This window comes from Neovison vison, chromosome 7, assembly GCF_020171115.1.
Source record: "Neovison vison isolate M4711 chromosome 7, ASM_NN_V1, whole genome shotgun sequence".
Classification (NCBI taxonomy): domain Eukaryota; kingdom Metazoa; phylum Chordata; class Mammalia; order Carnivora; family Mustelidae; genus Neogale; species Neogale vison.
Window position 1 is genome coordinate 112,686,412 of NC_058097.1, and position 17,045 is coordinate 112,703,456.

General features: G+C 53.6%; 1 protein-coding gene across 12 annotated transcripts in view; it reads left to right on the forward strand.

Moving 5' to 3' along the window:
* Positions 1-17,045, forward strand: part of GRAMD1B (GRAM domain containing 1B) — a 178,910-nt gene that overhangs the window by 129,079 nt on the left and 32,786 nt on the right. For 11 of the 12 annotated variants that reach the window (XM_044258082.1, XM_044258086.1, XM_044258076.1 and 8 more), the window contains 2 exons: positions 9,412-9,622; positions 15,629-15,649. In XM_044258082.1, the coding sequence (XP_044114017.1) occupies positions 9,509-9,622; positions 15,629-15,649 (135 nt within the window). In that variant the 5' untranslated portion in view covers positions 9,412-9,508. Of the gene's footprint in view, positions 1-9,411; positions 9,623-14,158; positions 14,234-15,628; positions 15,650-17,045 lie in introns of all 12 variants that reach the window. The other variant, XM_044258088.1, reaches the window with a different exon arrangement.

Below are 17,045 nucleotides of genomic sequence, written 5' to 3' on the forward strand. Positions count from 1 at the left end.
TCACGAGGAGCTCCTCTTAGGAGAAACAGAAATACTTCTCTCAGTCTTTTGAACTTCCTCCCCATCCAGTGTCCTAAAAAGTAGGTTGGCGGAGGGGGAGTCTCTGACCTCGCACTGTTGAGCCCTATGTGCTTGGGCCTTGGGGTGTCCTGCTGCCTGTTAACCCCCTGGTGGACAGTTCTGTCCTCTCTCTGGACCCGTGCTTCCCCCGCCAGGGAGAGGGTTGGACGGGATGAGCCCCTCCCCGTCTTTGTCCACACAGTCGTTCCTTGGGGACCCGAGCCTGGGTTTATCATCCTAGGTAAGGGTTGGGGTCAGGGCAGGGGGTAAAAGATCAGGAGCTCCAGGAAGTTATAACAGGGAGTGAAGCAGGATTGGGAAGATGTAGTTTTTTTCTAACATGGTATTTTGCTCCCTAAGGTGAAGGATCCAAGGGGCATCTGGAGCTCTGCTGGGATTTGCAGTCTGGGCCACATTCCCCCTCTACGAAGCTCCCCTTGGATATGCCCTTCCCGCTCACCGTGCTGTGGTTTTTTTTTTTTTTTTTTTTTTTTAAAGATTTTATTTATTTATTTGACAGAGAGAAATCACAAGTAGATGGAGAGGCAGGCAGAGAGTGAGAGAGGGAAGCAGGCTCCCTGCTGAGCAGAGAGCCCGATGCGGGACTCGATCCCAGGACTCTGAGATCATGACCTGAGCCGAAGGCAGCGGCTTAACCCACTGAGCCACTCAGGCGCCCCCGTGCTGTGGTTTTTATGAGGGTTCAGAGACACGGTTAAGAGACAAGCCAAGAGTACAGAGAGGAACTGGAAAACAGCTGGCTTCAGGGAGTCCTCGTACCCTGAACTGGGAACCAGTTTAGGTGGACGGACTTACCTGAGGCATTTGCAGGCAGCATGTAAATTCATATTCGTGTTAGGCAGATACACCCGTGGGCTCTCTGTCTCAGGCACTTGAGCATGTGCTGTGGGAAAATTCCAGGTGGAGCTGGCTAATTCTCCTGGATATTTGCAGTGCTGATAGAAAGAACCGAGGAGGATTACTGACGAGAGCTCAGAGTCGGCGTGGGGATGGGGGGCGCAGAGCTGGCCCACGGAATGCTGGTCTGCTGGGAATTGGGGACCCCTAGAGATCAGAGTCAGCTTTACCTCGATGTCGCTAAAGCCAGGGAGGGTGCCTGTCACATGGTCGGTGTAGGCTCTGATGATAATGGTCGGGCTCCCCACACCAAAAGAAGGTGACACTCTTCCTTCAGATGCTGAGTCGTGGCCCTACCTTGAGACCTACATCTCCATGCCCATTCCCCATCGGCTCTAGATTCTTCTCCGTTGCCGGTTTCTGTGACAAACTCAACCCATGTTTTCTGTTGCAACAAGCCCACCAACCTAGTAGATCCTGAAAAGCCGATTCCCTCGAAGAGCTGTAAGCAGGTTTCTGTCATCTGGGACAGATGCGTCACTTACTCCTGGATATTTTCAAGATTCGTCCTTGGGAGTCCTCTCAAGTTTGAGAGTATCCCCCCATCTGCCCTGGGGCTTGTTTAGGATGAAGATTGCTAAGACCGTCCCTGGAAATGATCGCTTATACAGGGGGGAAGGAATGGGAGTCCACCCTTCAGGGGAACAGCCCAGGTAGATGTGGTCCCCACAATGAGAAGTAAGGCACAGGAGCGTTTGAAGTTTGTCCGCATAATCCTCTGAGGAGAGCGGGCAAGGATTTTATCCCACATATTGCAGAGAGGAACAGAAGCCGCCTTAAATACACAGCATTTCTGATGTGTCAGGAACTGCACGAAATATTTTACGGAGCTTACTTCATTTGGGGTTCACAGCCCTATGATGAGATTGTGGTATCTCTCATTTGTCCAGATGGAAAAATGAGATCCAGAGGCCAGTGTCACATGGCAGGTGGCAGAGCTGGGACTCAAACCCGAGCCTGGTGACAGGACCCCACAGACTGGCAGTTCATCCTGACATATGGCCCAAGCAGGCCTCCAGCAAACAAATGTTTTGTTTGAAACTGGCTTTCTAAATTTCTAATTAAAAGCTTTTTTCTGTTAGTTTGAGGTGCCCTGGAATGTATCAGGTAGTCCAATAAAAAAAAAAAAAAAAATTAACCAGTGCCCTGGCATTGGAACGATTCCAGCCAAACATTGGATGAGACAGGTCATGGCAGGGCTGGGCTTAGGGGAGAAGATAAAGTGCACGTGATGTGTCCAGGTGTGGGGAGGGCACGTGGGAATCTGATTGGGAATGAGCCGGGCCAGTGGAACTTGCTGGAGAGCGGGAAAGGAGTGGCTGTCGTTCCGGCAGGTGGAGATTCAGGTGCAGAGCGACAGGCACCGGCCTTGTAATCTCTGTGGCAGGGATGGTTACACTGAAGGCACCCCGGTGAACTTGAATGAGGAGCACGGGGACACCGCATAACTATTCCGCTCTGCTCCGAGTCCTGAAGAACGTACGGATGGCCGCTCAGGGAGCTGGCTTGTGGACAAAGGTTGCTGGTGCCCGCAGGACCACCCACCCGGCTGTAAGGGTGGAGAAAAGAGAGCATAGGATGTGGGCTCCCACGTGTCAGGCGAGGGCGGGAGATGCCACGGAGAGCCCAAAGAGCCTTCGTCCTCTTTTCCTGATGTCCACCTTCCTGGAAGGGCCAAGGCACAAGGGAAAAGTTGAGTAAGATGTTGTCCCTGGGAGTCACAGCATGTGATAATAGGCTTCTACAGTAATGATACTGCTGGGGGCTCCTGGGGTGGGGGGGCAGTCGGTTGAACATCCTACTCTTGGTTTTGGCTCAAGTCGGGATCTCAGGGTCGTGAGACTGAAACCCACTTTGATTCTCTCCCTCTCCTTCTGCCTCTCCCACTGATAAATAAATCTTTCAAAGAAAAGTATGGTTAATAAGGAAAAAAAGTCGTCCTCTTTTCGTATCCATTTCTCAAGGACTTCACCCAGACCTGAGCGGAGGAGGTAATGGTTAGACTTATGGAAGCCCTGTTTGTTAGCAAGGTAGCCAGGAGAGGAATGAAAAAGTCTTTGCTGGAAGTCTTAAAGATAGGAGAGAGGGGAGGTGAGTGAACGGCCCCTGGGCCCCCTGCAGTGAGTGGCTTAAAAGTGGCTGGTGGCGGTCTCAGTGCACCTGTTACTGGGGAGACAGTTACAGCAATCTTAGAAGCACGGGCTTTAGTGTGTTACGCTTCAGTGACACACAGTTTCTTGTAATGCTCTTGTGTATTCTGTGCTGTTTTAGGCCTTCACACCTTTGTTTATACTGGTTTTTTGTTTGTTTTGTTTTGTTTTGCTTGGGAACATTCTCTTCCTTCCTATGACCGTGCCCTGTACCTGGCTAACTCTTAACACATTATTTAGATCCCCACTCTAGTCTCAAGTGCCATATCCTTTCTTGTGCTAAAGAAGCCTTTCTTGATCCCTCAAGTCTAGAGAAGAGTCCCTGACTCTTCCCTGTCTCGCCACTTTGGTTTATGTTAGAAGGAAAAAAATGCATGTCTGGCTCTTCCTGATTATAATGTCCCAGGGACAAGGCTCCTTTCTTACTCAACCTTATGGACTTGAATACCTAGGATGATGCCAGGTGCCTAGTAAGTGTTTATGGCTCAGGAGATCTGGGTATGAAGGCATATCACCTTGGCCAGGCATTTTTTTTTATTTGATTTGATTTTTTCAGTGTTCCAAGATTAATTGTTTATGTACCGCACCCAGTGCTCCATGCAATACTTGCCCTCCTTGCTTGGTACCCACCGCCAGACTCACCTAACTGCCCCCTGCCCCCGCCAAAGCCTCAGTTTGTTTCCCAGTCTCTCCTGGTTCATTTCCTCCTCTGATTTCCACCAATTCACTTTTCCTTTTTTTCCCCTAATGTCCTTTGTGTTATTCCTTATGCTCCAGAAGTAAGTGAAACCATATGATAATTGACTCTCTCTGCTTGACTTATTTCACTCAGCATAATCTCCTCCAGTCCTGTCTATGTTGATAAAAAAGTTGGGTATTCATCCTTTCTGATGGAGACGTAATATTCCATTGTATTATCTGGACCATATCTTCTTTATCCATTCGTTTCTTGAAGGGCATCTTGGCTCTTTCTACAGTTTGGTGATTGTGGCCATTGCTACTATGAACCTTGGGGTACAGGTGGCCCTTCTTTTCACTATCTTTGGGGTAAATACCCCAATTGCCAGGTCATAGTGTAGCTCTATTTTTAATTTCTTCAGGAATCTCCACACTGTTTTCCAAAGTGGCTGCACCAACTTGCATCCCCACCAACAGTGTAAGAGGGTTCCCCTTTCTCCACATCCCCTCCAATACATGTTGTTTCCTGTCTTGTTAATTTTTAGCCAGGCATTTATTAACCTTCCTCTTTTTTAGGTTCCTTATATGTCAAGTGACAAGCTGGTTGTATACTAAATTCTGAAAGGGTCATAGTCTAGTAGCTCCTCCAATGCCAGTCTTCCTGCCCTTTCTGTAGAAAATCTAAGGTCCTTTTTTGTTGTAAATTCCCAAGATTTTGGGGCACTTGGGTAGCTCAGTGGGTTAAAGCCTCTGCCTTCGGCTCAGGTCATGATCCCACGTTCCTGGGGTCAAGCTCTATATTGGGCTCTCTCTCCTCAGTGCGGAGCCTGCTTCCCCCCAATCTCTCTGCCAGCTTGTGAGCTCTGTCTGTCAAATAAACAAATAAAATCTTTAAAAAAAATAAATTCCCAAGATTTTGAAACCCAATGTAATACTATTATTAATAATTGTGGCAGAATCAGACTAATGGCACACCGTGAAGTTTGCTCGAAAGACAGAATAGTGTAGGGTTATGAGCTACATGGGAATTAGTTTTCTTTGCTCAGGAGGATGTCCAAAGTCTGTAGGATAATGGGGTACCTTCTATTTACTTATTTAGCCTATAGGATAATGGGGTACCTTTTATTTACTTATTTATTATTATCATTTTTTTTAAAGATTTTATTTATTTATTTGACAGAGAAAGATTACAAGTAGGCAGAGAGGCAGGCAGAGAGAGAGAGGAGGAAGCAGGCTCCCTGCCGAGCAGAGAGCCCGATACGGGACTCGATCCCAGGACCCTGAGATCATGACCTGAGCCGAAGGCAGCAGCTTAACCCACTGAGCCATCCAGGCGCCCTATTATTATCATTATTATTATTTTTAGAGAGAGCATGAATATAGGGAGAAAGGCAGAGGGAGAGAATCCTAAGGAGGCTCTACTCCACGGCCCTGAGGTCATGACCTGAGCTGAAATCGAGAGTTGGACACTTGACTGACTGAGCTGGATAATGGAGTACCTCTTAACAGAGTATTAGCTACGTAGCACATCTAGTAGTGATTTTGCCGAGTTAGAACTACAGCTTCGAAGGTGTCTTCTTGTATAGTGAGGGGTCAGAGCGTGGGGGGAGTATGGGGGGGGTAGCTGGGTTTAGTCTTGAACAGGAAATGTTTGAAGGGTGCTTGGAGGGGGAAATGGTATTTTCAGAATGAGAGACACTGACAGATGTGGAAGGGAGACAACATGGCACCAGGATCTGTCATTGGTCCTGGATGGCTGAGGCGGGGAGGGGGTCCGCTGGGAGGAGTAGCCAAGGGTGATCTTCAAGACCTTCGAGAAACTTCTGTGCCATAGTTTGGAGATCAGGCTTTCTTCTAAGGGGATAGGAAACCATAGAGAGCTTTGAACCAGGGGAGGGGATGGTTAGAATGGCAAAAATCCCTTTTTAGAAAATGGGAATGGGAATGATTTTGCTATCATTTTGATAGCAAAATAGATACTGGATTGAAAACTGGAGGCAAGAAGCTGATTCCTTCTTTTCTTTCCATTCACCGACCTCCCCATCCATCCTTCTCTGTCTGTTCACCCAGCCGAGAAGGATTACTCCGTGTTGGTTCTGAGAACATGCTCTGTCATCAGGCCTGCATTTCAAACCCAGTCTTGCCACTTACCTGTCTGGGTGACCCTGGGGCAGTTACTGAATCTGTCACTAATTCGCTTTATCATCTGAAAAATGGGACAAATAGTAATACCCACTAATACTTCACAGACTGGCTGGGAATTTCAATAGGCGATCGCATCATAAACACTTGGCACCGGGCCAGGAACTCCTATAAACGTTCAGAAACCTGTATAGCTATTTTTGTTAGCAGGTTGAAGGCACAGACTTGGTTGGGAGTTGTCGGGATACTGGGGACTGGGAAAGCCATGAGGATTGTTAAAACTCGAATGCTATTCAATCCAGCGGACGTGTACTGAGCCCCTACCACTTAGAGAGCCTCCCACTGGGCGTTGTGGGGGCGGGGGGCACAGGTGCTTCCAAGAGCGCGCACCGGGCAGAATATGTTAGATGCTTTAGCCAGTTCAGTGGCGGAGGCTTTGAAAAGCTTTTCGGAGAAGGTGGGGTTTGAGATGGGTGTAGGAATCTGGTAGGTAGATACGGGGGTGGGGTGGGAGTTGGGGGAGGGACCCCTCACACTCAAGTAGTGATAGGTGTGGAAGTCAGGAGGCAGGAGGAGGAGAGTGGGAAGAAAACCAGGGGAGGTTATATAGGACTATACACGAGAGCTCTCAAAGATTGTGTAAGGAGAGACTAAGTACCAGAATACAGTAAGTGTCAAAATGATTTTCCCTCAAGAACTTTGAATTCCATTCTGAGGATTGAAGACTTTAATGTGAATGCTGGGAGGGGGGCAGAAAGATGCTATCAGGTTTGTATTCAGAAAGGTTGAATGCCAGAGGTGTGAATGAGCCCAAGAGAGGAAAGGGGAGAGAAAGAGACTGCCTAGAAGACCATCAGGGGAGAAGCTCCGCAAGGGGCCCTGGAGGGAGGGGAAGGAAGGGGGGGCAGCTCTCAGCAAATAGACTTGATGGGATCCAGCGACTGGCTCTTTGCAGGGTAAGATGGAAGCTGTGGGTCCGCAGCCTCAGAGGCGGGGAATGAGTGCTGTAAGAAGCGGCTGTAGCGGGAAGAGGTTCCGGACCAGCGGCAGGCTTGGCTTTCCGTCCGAGGGGCTCGTGAGGCATGGGTTTGGGAGTGTCCCCTCGGCTGCAGATTGCTGGGCTGAAGTGAGCAAGTGATGAGAGCCGGAAGCAGGCGGGGAGGGAGTCTTCTGCTGCAAGGCACAGGCGAAGTCCTGTGAAGCGGGAGATGGTGTGGGCAAGGAAGGACTCACCTTCGGGGAAGGACCACTCTTCGGGTAGAGTTAGCAAAGTGAAGCCAGCGTCTGAGGCCGGAAGAGGTGTGTGGCATCCGGAAGGGGAGGCGAGATCTTCAGGAAGAGCTCAGATGATCAGTAGCCTTAAAAGCCCAGAGAAGAAAGTGACCAAGGACTGTACAAGTTTATTGGCTGACGTTTTGACGGATGTATGGAAGGCCCAAAGTTAGGTCTCCTTGGATGGCTTATGGTGGGTCAGCTAAGAGGAGGCCACTACATGTTGAGGGACTCTCAGGGACATTTTGATCATTGAGTGCGAGGTTCATGTGGTTTGGGGCAAGTTGGAGTGAGTTTCCTGCAGGTTAGAATTTTTTGGCCCACCCCTTACTGAATCCCTCCTCGACAGCCTGCTCTCAGTGGGGATGGAGAGTTTGGAGGATAAGATCTCCTTTCATTGCTGCACTTGGAATCACCATGTGTTTCAAGGTCCCATTACGGAAGGGAAAAACTGGAGCTGAGCTGTGGGCGTGTTGGGTCTGAGACAGGGGGTGCTAGGCGTCGTCCACGCTCTGCTGTGTCCGTGAGCAAACTCCTTGAGGTGAGGGGTAGAGTTCCTGGCTATGCTTCTAGCTAAGTAATCCTAGAAGACAGTTTAATCCTTGGAATACTGGTGAGCACCTGAGTCCTCCTCAGGACACGGACCCAGGCCGTGTCCCACCGTCCCCTTGCCACCATTCCAAGGCTCTGCTCTTCCGACCCAGGAAAAGGAACATAATTTCCTCTCTCCAGGGTTTGCATCGTGAATGAGTTGGGACGGGGTCAGAGGATAAAGATGGTTAAAGGGATGAGAACTCAAAGAACTTCTTTTCTCTAAATCAAGGGTATTATTAGTATTTTAAGTGAGATCTAAAACTTCAATCTGTTTTAGAGTGAAGCAAAGCCTCAGGTCTTACCTTTCACGTCTCCACACATACATAGTTTTCATTGCAAATGGGTTCCATGGGACATCTGAGGTCACAGCTTGATCTTCATGCAAATGACTGTGTTCCCCACCCTGCACAGCACTCCCTTAGGGAAGGCTGGGATGAAGGGGCCCTCACAGCCTTGGATCTGGGCTGCTCCAGAAGCCTGGCCCTGCTCTCTGACCACTGAGTGGGTGAGAGAGACCCTGGGCTTCTCATCTGCCCCCCGCCCCCACCCCTGCCCTTATGCTTTCTTTGGCTTTGCAGTCTCATCCTTGCTTTCCTTCCCTTTTCTCCTGTCTCTTTCCCACTTAACCTTGTCCTTGTCTCTGACTTCTCTTGCTCTGTCCTCTCAGACCAAAGCAAACACTTGTTAGAACGTCACAGTATTCAGTTTTCCTCCCTCTTCTGTCTTCTGTCCTTCTTTTCCATCAAGAGCTGAAGCTCAGTATCCAGCAGTAAATACACAGCTTATAAGCCTTGGTGTGCAGGGGTTCAGGACCGTGAGGCATATAAGATACTTGTTGGAAACACGGTTGGGTGGCAGGGACTCTGGAAGGTGAGAACTTCTGCTGTGTTTGTCTTGGCCCTGGGCAGGGGACGCGGAGAGCAGTACGGCTTACAAGGAAGTACTCTGGCCTGGTGTGCGGGAGTTGCAAGTCAGGAGACCCAGGTTTTGTTTCGAATACCTCTGCGATCAGAGGACACCTGAGCTCCTCTCTGGGGTGCACGGGCTTCATTTTTAAAAATAAGGATTAGGGCACTTGTCATTACTACCTCCGTGGAGGAGTGTTTGAAGAAGCTAGCGAAATAGAGTGCACGTGACTGCTTTGAAAAGTAGGATTATTCTTGACCATTTTTACAGGCACATATGTGTAAAACAAAATGTCGAAACCAGATCTGCAGTATTAGATGATCTCTCGTGCGTCTTTCGGCTCCTAAATTCTGTTTTGGAGATGGCTCTTGGCATGTAATAGGGACTCTGACAATATTTGGATGGATGGACAGACAGATGGTCGGATGGATGGATGAATAGCTAAATGTCTAATTGCCCTACTTACCCCTTCTAGTCCTATTTCCATTTCCCGTTGACACCACCGCCCCCTCCTGGCCAGCAGCAGTATTACGGTGCTGTGAGCCCGTAGCCCTTCTCTCCGTTTCTCCCCAGCCCCAACCCTGGCTCCCCGAGCTGGCTCCTTGGGACCCGGCTTTGGCCTTCAATCACTGACTGCCTGTCTTTCCTCCTCCCTTCCCACCCCACTCCCTCTCTCCATCTGCCCCTGCAGCACTGCCAGTAACTCAAACCGCAGCACGCCGGCCTGCTCCCCCATCCTCCGCAAACGGTCTCGCTCGCCAACCCCGCAGAGCCCGGACGGAGACACCATGGTGGAGAAGGGCTCAGATCACTCCTCGGACAAGTCCCCGTCCACGCCGGAGCAGGGCGTGCAGCGCAGCTGCTCCTCACAGTCTGGCCGGAGTGGCGGCAAAAATTCCAAGGTGAGCTGGACCCCGCCGGGGCCTCTCCGCTTCCTCCTTAGCTGGCTGCAGGGAAGCCAGTGCGGGGGGCCGGGGTGGGGGGCGGCAAAGAGGGGAGACCTTTCCCCGAGGACCCTTGTGTCAGTGAGGCGAGGGTGGGACAGGCAGGGTTGACCCTAGCCCAGTGTTCTCTTCTCAGCTCAGCCCTCGGAGTGCCCCCCGGGGAACTCATTACAGGATTCCACGCTGACTGTTCTCTCTCTTGGGGCAGGGGAGCCTCCTGGACCTTGAGATTTGGAGAAAGGGTGCTCTGGGGACCAGGGGGGGACCATCTGTTTAGTCCCGCTTCCTTTTTCAAATTTGGGGTAGAAGGGAACATGATTTGGGACAACAACAGGGCCAGGAAGAGAGTCCTCGGGAAGAAAGATGTTTTTAACGTCCACCCTGGCTGTCTTTCTGCCTTACCTTTGGTAATAACCCACTTGGTAGTCCTTTGGCCAGGAGGGCGGTGACCAGGCCTCTCTGTCCCTCCCAAGATGCTGTTGCCCGAGGCCCCGGGCCTTTGCCTGAGAATAGGTATAACATAAGCCCCAGGGGGGTGCCTGGGCTACAGATGGGTCCCCGGAGATTTTTCTTATCCCCTCCCCAATCCTTTGGGAAGCAGGAGATAATTCTTTGCCTAGATGCTCCTTCAAAAAGCTTCTGTTTACTGCTGGGCTCCCAGGCCCTGGGGAGGGGAAGGGGGCCCCTGGGAGGCACGGGCGCTGGCTTCCCATTTGATTTGTCTTTTGATTTCTTGTTCTTCCTCTTCTTCCCCACCATTTCCCAAATACCTCCTTTGCATGCATGGTCTTAGTCTCACAAGCGCCTCTCAAAAGTAAGCCATCTTTTGTCTCTGTCTTTGGTCTCCCCTCCGGTGTTGAATTGTCTGTAGTGCTCTGCACCCCCTCCCTCCGCCCCCGCCCACTCTGGCCCGTGTCTCGCTTGGTCCCTTTCCCAGAAGGGCCGGCCCTGCTGCCCCGTAGCAGGCTGGCTTGACGTTACTGAGGGACCATTCCTCTTGCGCCCAGAGTCGGAGAACAGACCCGTCTCCCGTCCTCCCTGGTCTCTGCCTGCTCCCCGAACACTGCCTTGGGTTGGGAATCTCTTCCCTCCTTACATGGAGCCATCTAGAAGCAGAGTCCTGCCGGGGCTTCCTTCGTTGCTTTGGGGAAGGGAGGCCCCATCCAGAGGGGCTTCAGGTCCTGAGAGTCCCTTATACCTGCTTTACTGGGTGAGTCCCGATTCCCTGGACAAGATGACTGAGGGCGACAGATGCCCATAGGGAGTTCCCTGGTGCGGTAGAGCGACCTCAGGAGCTGCACCTGGCACCCTCCTTCCCTCTACCTGCCCACTGCCCAGCCCTATGGCCTCTGGTGTTCTCAGGACCCTGAACTGTGATCAGAGCGGAACTGTTCTCCCAGAAGGGCATGGTGCTAACGCCTGGCAGTTGGTGGACGTGGGTGGTGGCCCCTTCCAGGCCTCGCAGCAATGCAGCCAGGTCAGGGAGTCAGTGCCGGCATCCGCCCGGCCTCCCCACCCCCTGGACCCCGGCCCCCGGGATTTCAGAGGTCCGAGCAGAACTCGGAGTACAGCGAGAGCAATAGGTATTTTAGAACAGCAGGGCTCAGGAAATAATCCCCACGGGGGAAAGGAGGTGGGATGTCGCCCGGAGAAGAAAAAGCAGAGGAATGACTTAATAATAGTCTTGAGCCTCTCTAAGTGTTTTGGGGAGGAGGAGGAGGGCGAACAGCTGTTCTCTTTCCTGAGAGAAGAACAAGAGACTTCAGGGCTAATCCTAGAGTCTGTGACCTTCAGGCTAAAAGCTTGCCTCTGAGGACTTGGGACGGTGGCTGCTTGCTGTAGGGAAGGGGAGAGGAGCTCTGCCCCGTGTGAGGGAGTTCTCTGTGCCGCCAGCACAGACACACCCCCGGCGCCTCAGCCCTCTGGCTGGGGAGAGCACCCATGTGGCCAGACACACGCATCAGGTTGTTCCATCCCTCTGGTCCTGCCTACGGACTTTGCACGCTTTTCCATCCCAAGTTGAAGCCACAGGCTTCTGGCCCTCTTACCCCCATGCCTAGCAAGGCACTCAGTGGCCGAGGCAAACCTTACTGATGGCCGGCAGTCCCCATCCGCGGGGGGCCGGTGCCTCTTCTGCCAGGTGCTGGGTGGAGGCGAGCACTCAGTAAGGAGAATTTTTAAACTTCTCCTGCTGATTGGCAGCTCTTCTCTGGGAAGCAGGCGTAAAGACCAGTTACCTGCCCTGGGCAGCGCACAGTCTAGGAGGGGAGAGAAGACACATGCCTAGGTTGTCCACAAACCAAACCTGGCTGTTAGAAGCCAGGCTGGGGCCCTGAGAGGCAAAATGTGGCATAAAGAAGGGACACGAGCTGAGGGTGAATTCCAAGTTAATCGTGGCCCCCCCTTTCCTAAGGAGGTGATGGGGAAGGGGAGAAGGTGAGGGGGGCTGGGTTTTATTTTCCCTTTGAAGAGCTCAGGGGAGGCAGACACACAGTCTGGGAGTCCCCTGGTTTGGAGAGCTGCCGAGGTGAGGTGGGGATACCCCTCTCACCGCCCTCTGGGTAGATGCTTGTCTCAGGTTGACCAAACGTATCCATGGCAAGGGATGTGGTAGCCAGAACGGCCGTCGCTACCCAGCCAGGCCACCTCCCTCAGTGCCTTCCTTCCACCTCACAGAGGAGGAGGCCTCCTGTGTTTTCCAGGCAAGCAGGAGAGGGTTCCCCCTTGTCCCTGGAGCCAAGGTGTCCTGCTGTATCTGCCTCCCCTCCCCAGGGCCTCCATTTCCTCGTGTTAATCTGTAGGGGATCATGTTAGGGGATCAGTAAGGCCCCACACCTGTGAATCTGTAACTAGACTGCGGAGGCTGACCCTTCCTGGGTACAGCAGCCCTGCCCAGAGCAGCAGGCTAGAAGATGGTCATGGCTTCTTTCCTCTTCCCTGAAACCCCTTGAGTTCCTGCCACCACCCACCTTCTGCTCCGTAGTGCTGGCTCGAGGCCACTAGGGGGCGCTGGCGGCCGCTACGTGCGGCGGCCAGGATCTCCTGCTCTAGGCTGGCCCTTGCACAGGTCCCCCCAGAACCCAGGTCCCAGGCTGGTTGAGCTGTGTCATCCCGGCTCAGTGGCTTTGCTGCTCCTCTCCCCTTGACTTTTGACTTGTCTTTCGATTCTAATTTCTGTGGTTTTCTTTCCAGTATGACAGACTTAACCTGATCAAAGTAAGAAGTCTCTCTTATTTCTGACCTCCTCTAAGTAGAGCTCTTCTGTCCTTCTCCTCTGGTCCCCCTGTCCCCATCTTCCCAACTCCAGGAGCTTTTGCACTGGGGAGATGTTTTTAGGGAACATGGGTCTGTCTCTAGGGGCCTTGCATTCCTTCAGTGCTTGTTCTTGAGACCCTTTCCAGGAGGTGATAGAAATGTGTTCCACTCTGTCTTTGAGTATACTTTCCCTGACGCCCTCCCCTTTCTGGCCAAATCCATTTATGACCTGTCGGAAAAGCCTTCACCCCCACCTAGTTCTGTTTTTTCCCATGCTTCTGGCCTTCTCTGCAGAGGAGGGGCATTTCAGGGAACCTGCAGGGGCAGACAGCCTAACTCGTGCCAGGGGACACCTCTGTTCTCGCTGCACCGGGGCCTGGGAGCTCCCTCTGGTTTCCCTGCCTCCCTGAGCTGGGCACTCAGCCCTGGGAGAGCAAAGCCACGAGGGTGGAATTTGCCTCCAGGAGGCTGGTCAGAGTTCAGTGACCCGCGCCCACAGTGCGTGTTCTCAGGAGCTACTATGGATCGGGGCGGGGGGGCATTTTCCCCAGAGGTTCTCCCAGTGTGCCTGGAGATGGCTGGTTGGGGTAGAGTCTCACGCTGAGGGAAAAGACAGAAGTCCTCGCTTTTGATGGTACATTTCACATTTCAGTACTTGGGAGCACAAATTCTTCTCCCCCCACCCCTTTCCAGAAGAGCAAATATCACACACAAATGTGTCCCACAGAGATGGGACACGGATTCCGTGGTCAAGGCTCTTTGTCACTCTGAAGCCCTTTGTTCGAAGCAGATTCAGAAAGCACGCATAGCTGTGTGGCAGTACAGGAAGAAAACAATCTACTTCTTCTGTGTACCTTAGGCAGGGGCGAGAACACCACATAGGAATGATCGTAAAGGTTCCTGGGTCCCCACACCCAGCCCACGTTCATTCCTGTTCCCCCTTCCCTCCTGGGGTCTTCCGTGAAAGCCAGGACAGTGGGGTAAGGAGCCAGGGGGCAGGTGACAGAGCATTTTCTCAGCTGTGAAGCAGGTGTCTGAGGGCCTGGCTTCGGGTTGATGAAGTGCTGGGACCTGAGGGGCCATGGAGGATGACCGCACCTCTCCACTTCTGGGGGATGGGGCTCAGGGAATGCCTGCACAGCCTCGTGCCGCGTGATCTCAGGGCAGGCCCCAGGAGCGAAGACCTCCCAAGGTGCAGGTCAGGGCAGACGCAGCCTATGCCCCATCCCTCTCCTCCAGGTACGGGTGGCCTTCGCCAGATGTTTGCAGGTGAAGACTGTGACTGTAGCTCCCTCAGCAGGGCAACAGTTGGTTGTAAGTAGTCAGATGGGGCCCCTTTCCCCGCTAAGACCTCTGGATTAGAGGAGAGGGTAAGGCCGTGGTTTGAGCATGTGGCTTGCAGATGAGCTGTAGTCACAGCCTTTGTCGGGAAGCGACTATGGGGAGAGCATCTAGAGAGTTCTTCCGCTGGGGAGAGAGAGAGCTGGTGAAGGGGGAAGTCGCAAGACTACGCTTTAGTCACCTGCCCTCTACCCCCATCAGACACGCTCCCAGTCAACATTCTGAGCCCGTGACTGCCCTTTCTTTCCCTTATGAGTCTGGACCTGTTAGACAAGGTGGGGGGGATGAAGGTTGCATTTGCGCCCAGAATCCCCAGCCCTGTGGGTAGTTGTTGACATGCAGGCACGGTTTCCCCTACCTAGTGATTCTCGCTGCAGTTAATGCCTTTGGCAAGCTTCTTAGTACCAAAAATATTCCATCTCCAGTCTAAAACTGTTGGATCAGCACCTCAAGGGTAGGGGCCCAGCAGTTGTGTGTGTGTGTATGTGTGTGTGTGTGTGTGTGTGCGCGCGCGCGCGCGCGCTCCTATCTGCCTGTCTGTCTGTGTTCCAAGTGGGTTGTGCATAAAGGACTCCTGGCCATAGAGATTGGAGGTAGACAGAGCACAGGGTCAGCCACGCCTCTCAGTTGCCATGAAAACAAGTTACCTTTGCCCAGGGCCGGGAGCCGAGAGCACTTAAATTCTGGAGCTGGCCCGGAGTCTTGATTTTGTGGGTAACAGAATGACAGCACCTCGAAGCTGGAGGCACCATTAGCAATGATGTGTTTCGACCTTCCTCCCGGGGCAGAGCCCCCGGTACTCCCCAGCCTCTCTCACCTCCTCGGCCCGTTGTGGAGTGGAAGGAGAAATGGCCTCCTCTGCTCCCCGAGAATGTACCTGGAAGAGGTTTCCAGGCAGCCCCTTCTCTTCCTTTTCCCGAAGGGTCCCCTCCTGCCTTGCGCAGAGGGGCTGACTTGGGGCAGAAGGCGAGGTTGGTCTCCGTCTGCACTTTGCTTCTGGTCAGGGCCCATCTGGGGACTGGGTCTCGGATGCCTGCCGCGCATCCTTTCCCCCCATCAGAGAACCTCGTGATGGGGCTCCGACTCCCTTCCAGCTGAGCTCTGGCTGGTGCTGCTGCTGCCTGCCGCCCCGACCTTGGTGAGGCTTCCAGCATGGACCTGCCCTGGGCCTCCTTTCTGGATCTGTCTTGAGAAAGGAGGACCCCTCTCGAGCAGCCACCTGGGAAGCATTCAGCTGCACTGGGGTTCCTCTTCCCTGCCCGCCCTCTGCTGTCTGTGTAACCTTCCCTCAGGAGGCCGGGCCTACCCTGGCCATTCCCGCTATCCCTTCCCTGACTAATGGTACCTTCTCTTATTTTGTCCTTTCAGAAAAGCCAGAGTTGGTATAATGTAAGTATCCCTGTTTCTCTTCTGGTCGGGTGGGTGCATGGGAAGCGGATGCGGTGGGGGTGGGGGGTTGGGAGCGGTCGGAATGGAGAGGGGCGGAGTGCAGTTGGGCTGCCCCAGGGGCTTGAGCCAGCTGATGGGCCCCTGGCTGGCCCACCCCCGCCCCTAAAGACCAAACACACTGGTTATCCTCTCTGCAGCAGGGCAGGACTGCTGGTGAAGGAGGCTTTGATTCAGGACACACCAAGGAGGGATGGCCCTCCTTATCCTCCCTTACACCTGTGGGCAGGGCTCCTCCAGCCCCAGGGGAGGGGACCAGGCGGGGGAGGCATCCAAAAACCACACGGAATTCTGGGATGGGGACAGCTCTGGGGCCTAAATTAGGACCAAGGTTTCCTTCCCTTAGTAGAGACATTTTGGGGAAAATGCAGCCAGACTTTTCTCTGATAGTAGAGAGGCCATTCCATGTAACGGAATTTGACCTCTGCGCCAAGGCCCACCTCCGCTAGCCCAAGAGGCGTGTGCCTTCTCGAAGACGACCACTGCTCTTGGGTCTATAGTGCAGGGGTAGCCTGGGGTCGTCCGTGGTGGCGGCTCACCCAGCCACTCCGTAGCCAGAACTTGTGTTGTGGACTAAGCCGTCCCGTCCAGGACCACAGCTCCCACCACACAGACTGGCGGCAGCTTTCTGAACACCCCCACCCCCGCCCAGAGAGCAGCTCACCGAGGTCGCAGCCATCCGGCCACACTGCACTCTGCCCTCTGGGTCTGGGCCGCAGAAGGCCTGGCCTCAGGCTGCCGTCATTCCCGCCCAGGGCCCGGCGCTCCCCACAGTTGGTCTGCTAGATCATGCAGGTACCACTGCCTGCTGCCCCTGGCCAGGCTGTACCCCAGGGGGCCTCACGGGCATGTGGAAGGGGTGGGGGAGAAGGTGGCTGGGAGCGAGGGGGGCTGTGCATGCCTGGGGGGGAGGGGAGGCTTGCACTTCATGGAGGGGCTTGTTCTGATCCTAGGGTGGGGTGGGGTGGGGTAGGGGGATATTTTCGCACACGGCTCAGGGATGCCTGGTCAGCCCTGTGGCTTCTGACCTCTTGCTGCTCAGCGGCCCTGGCTGTCCCTGGGGAGCTCTGCCCACCCAGCCCGGCGCCCCCGGGGCGGAGGCTGGAGGGCTGCACTGACTGTAGACTGAGGTGGGCTTGAGGTGGCCTGTGTCTGGGAGAAGCCAGACGACGCCCCCTCGTTCCCCAGCCCTTCCCTTTGGACCTGCCGTGGTCTTCAGCCCCCGCGCCACTTAGAGCTCAAATCCTGGAGGCGATAGAAGCTGCTTGGGGGGGGGGGCACTTTCTTGGGAGCCATGTGGGGCCTCCAGCATCCTTTGCCTGAGAAAGCCTCCACCACT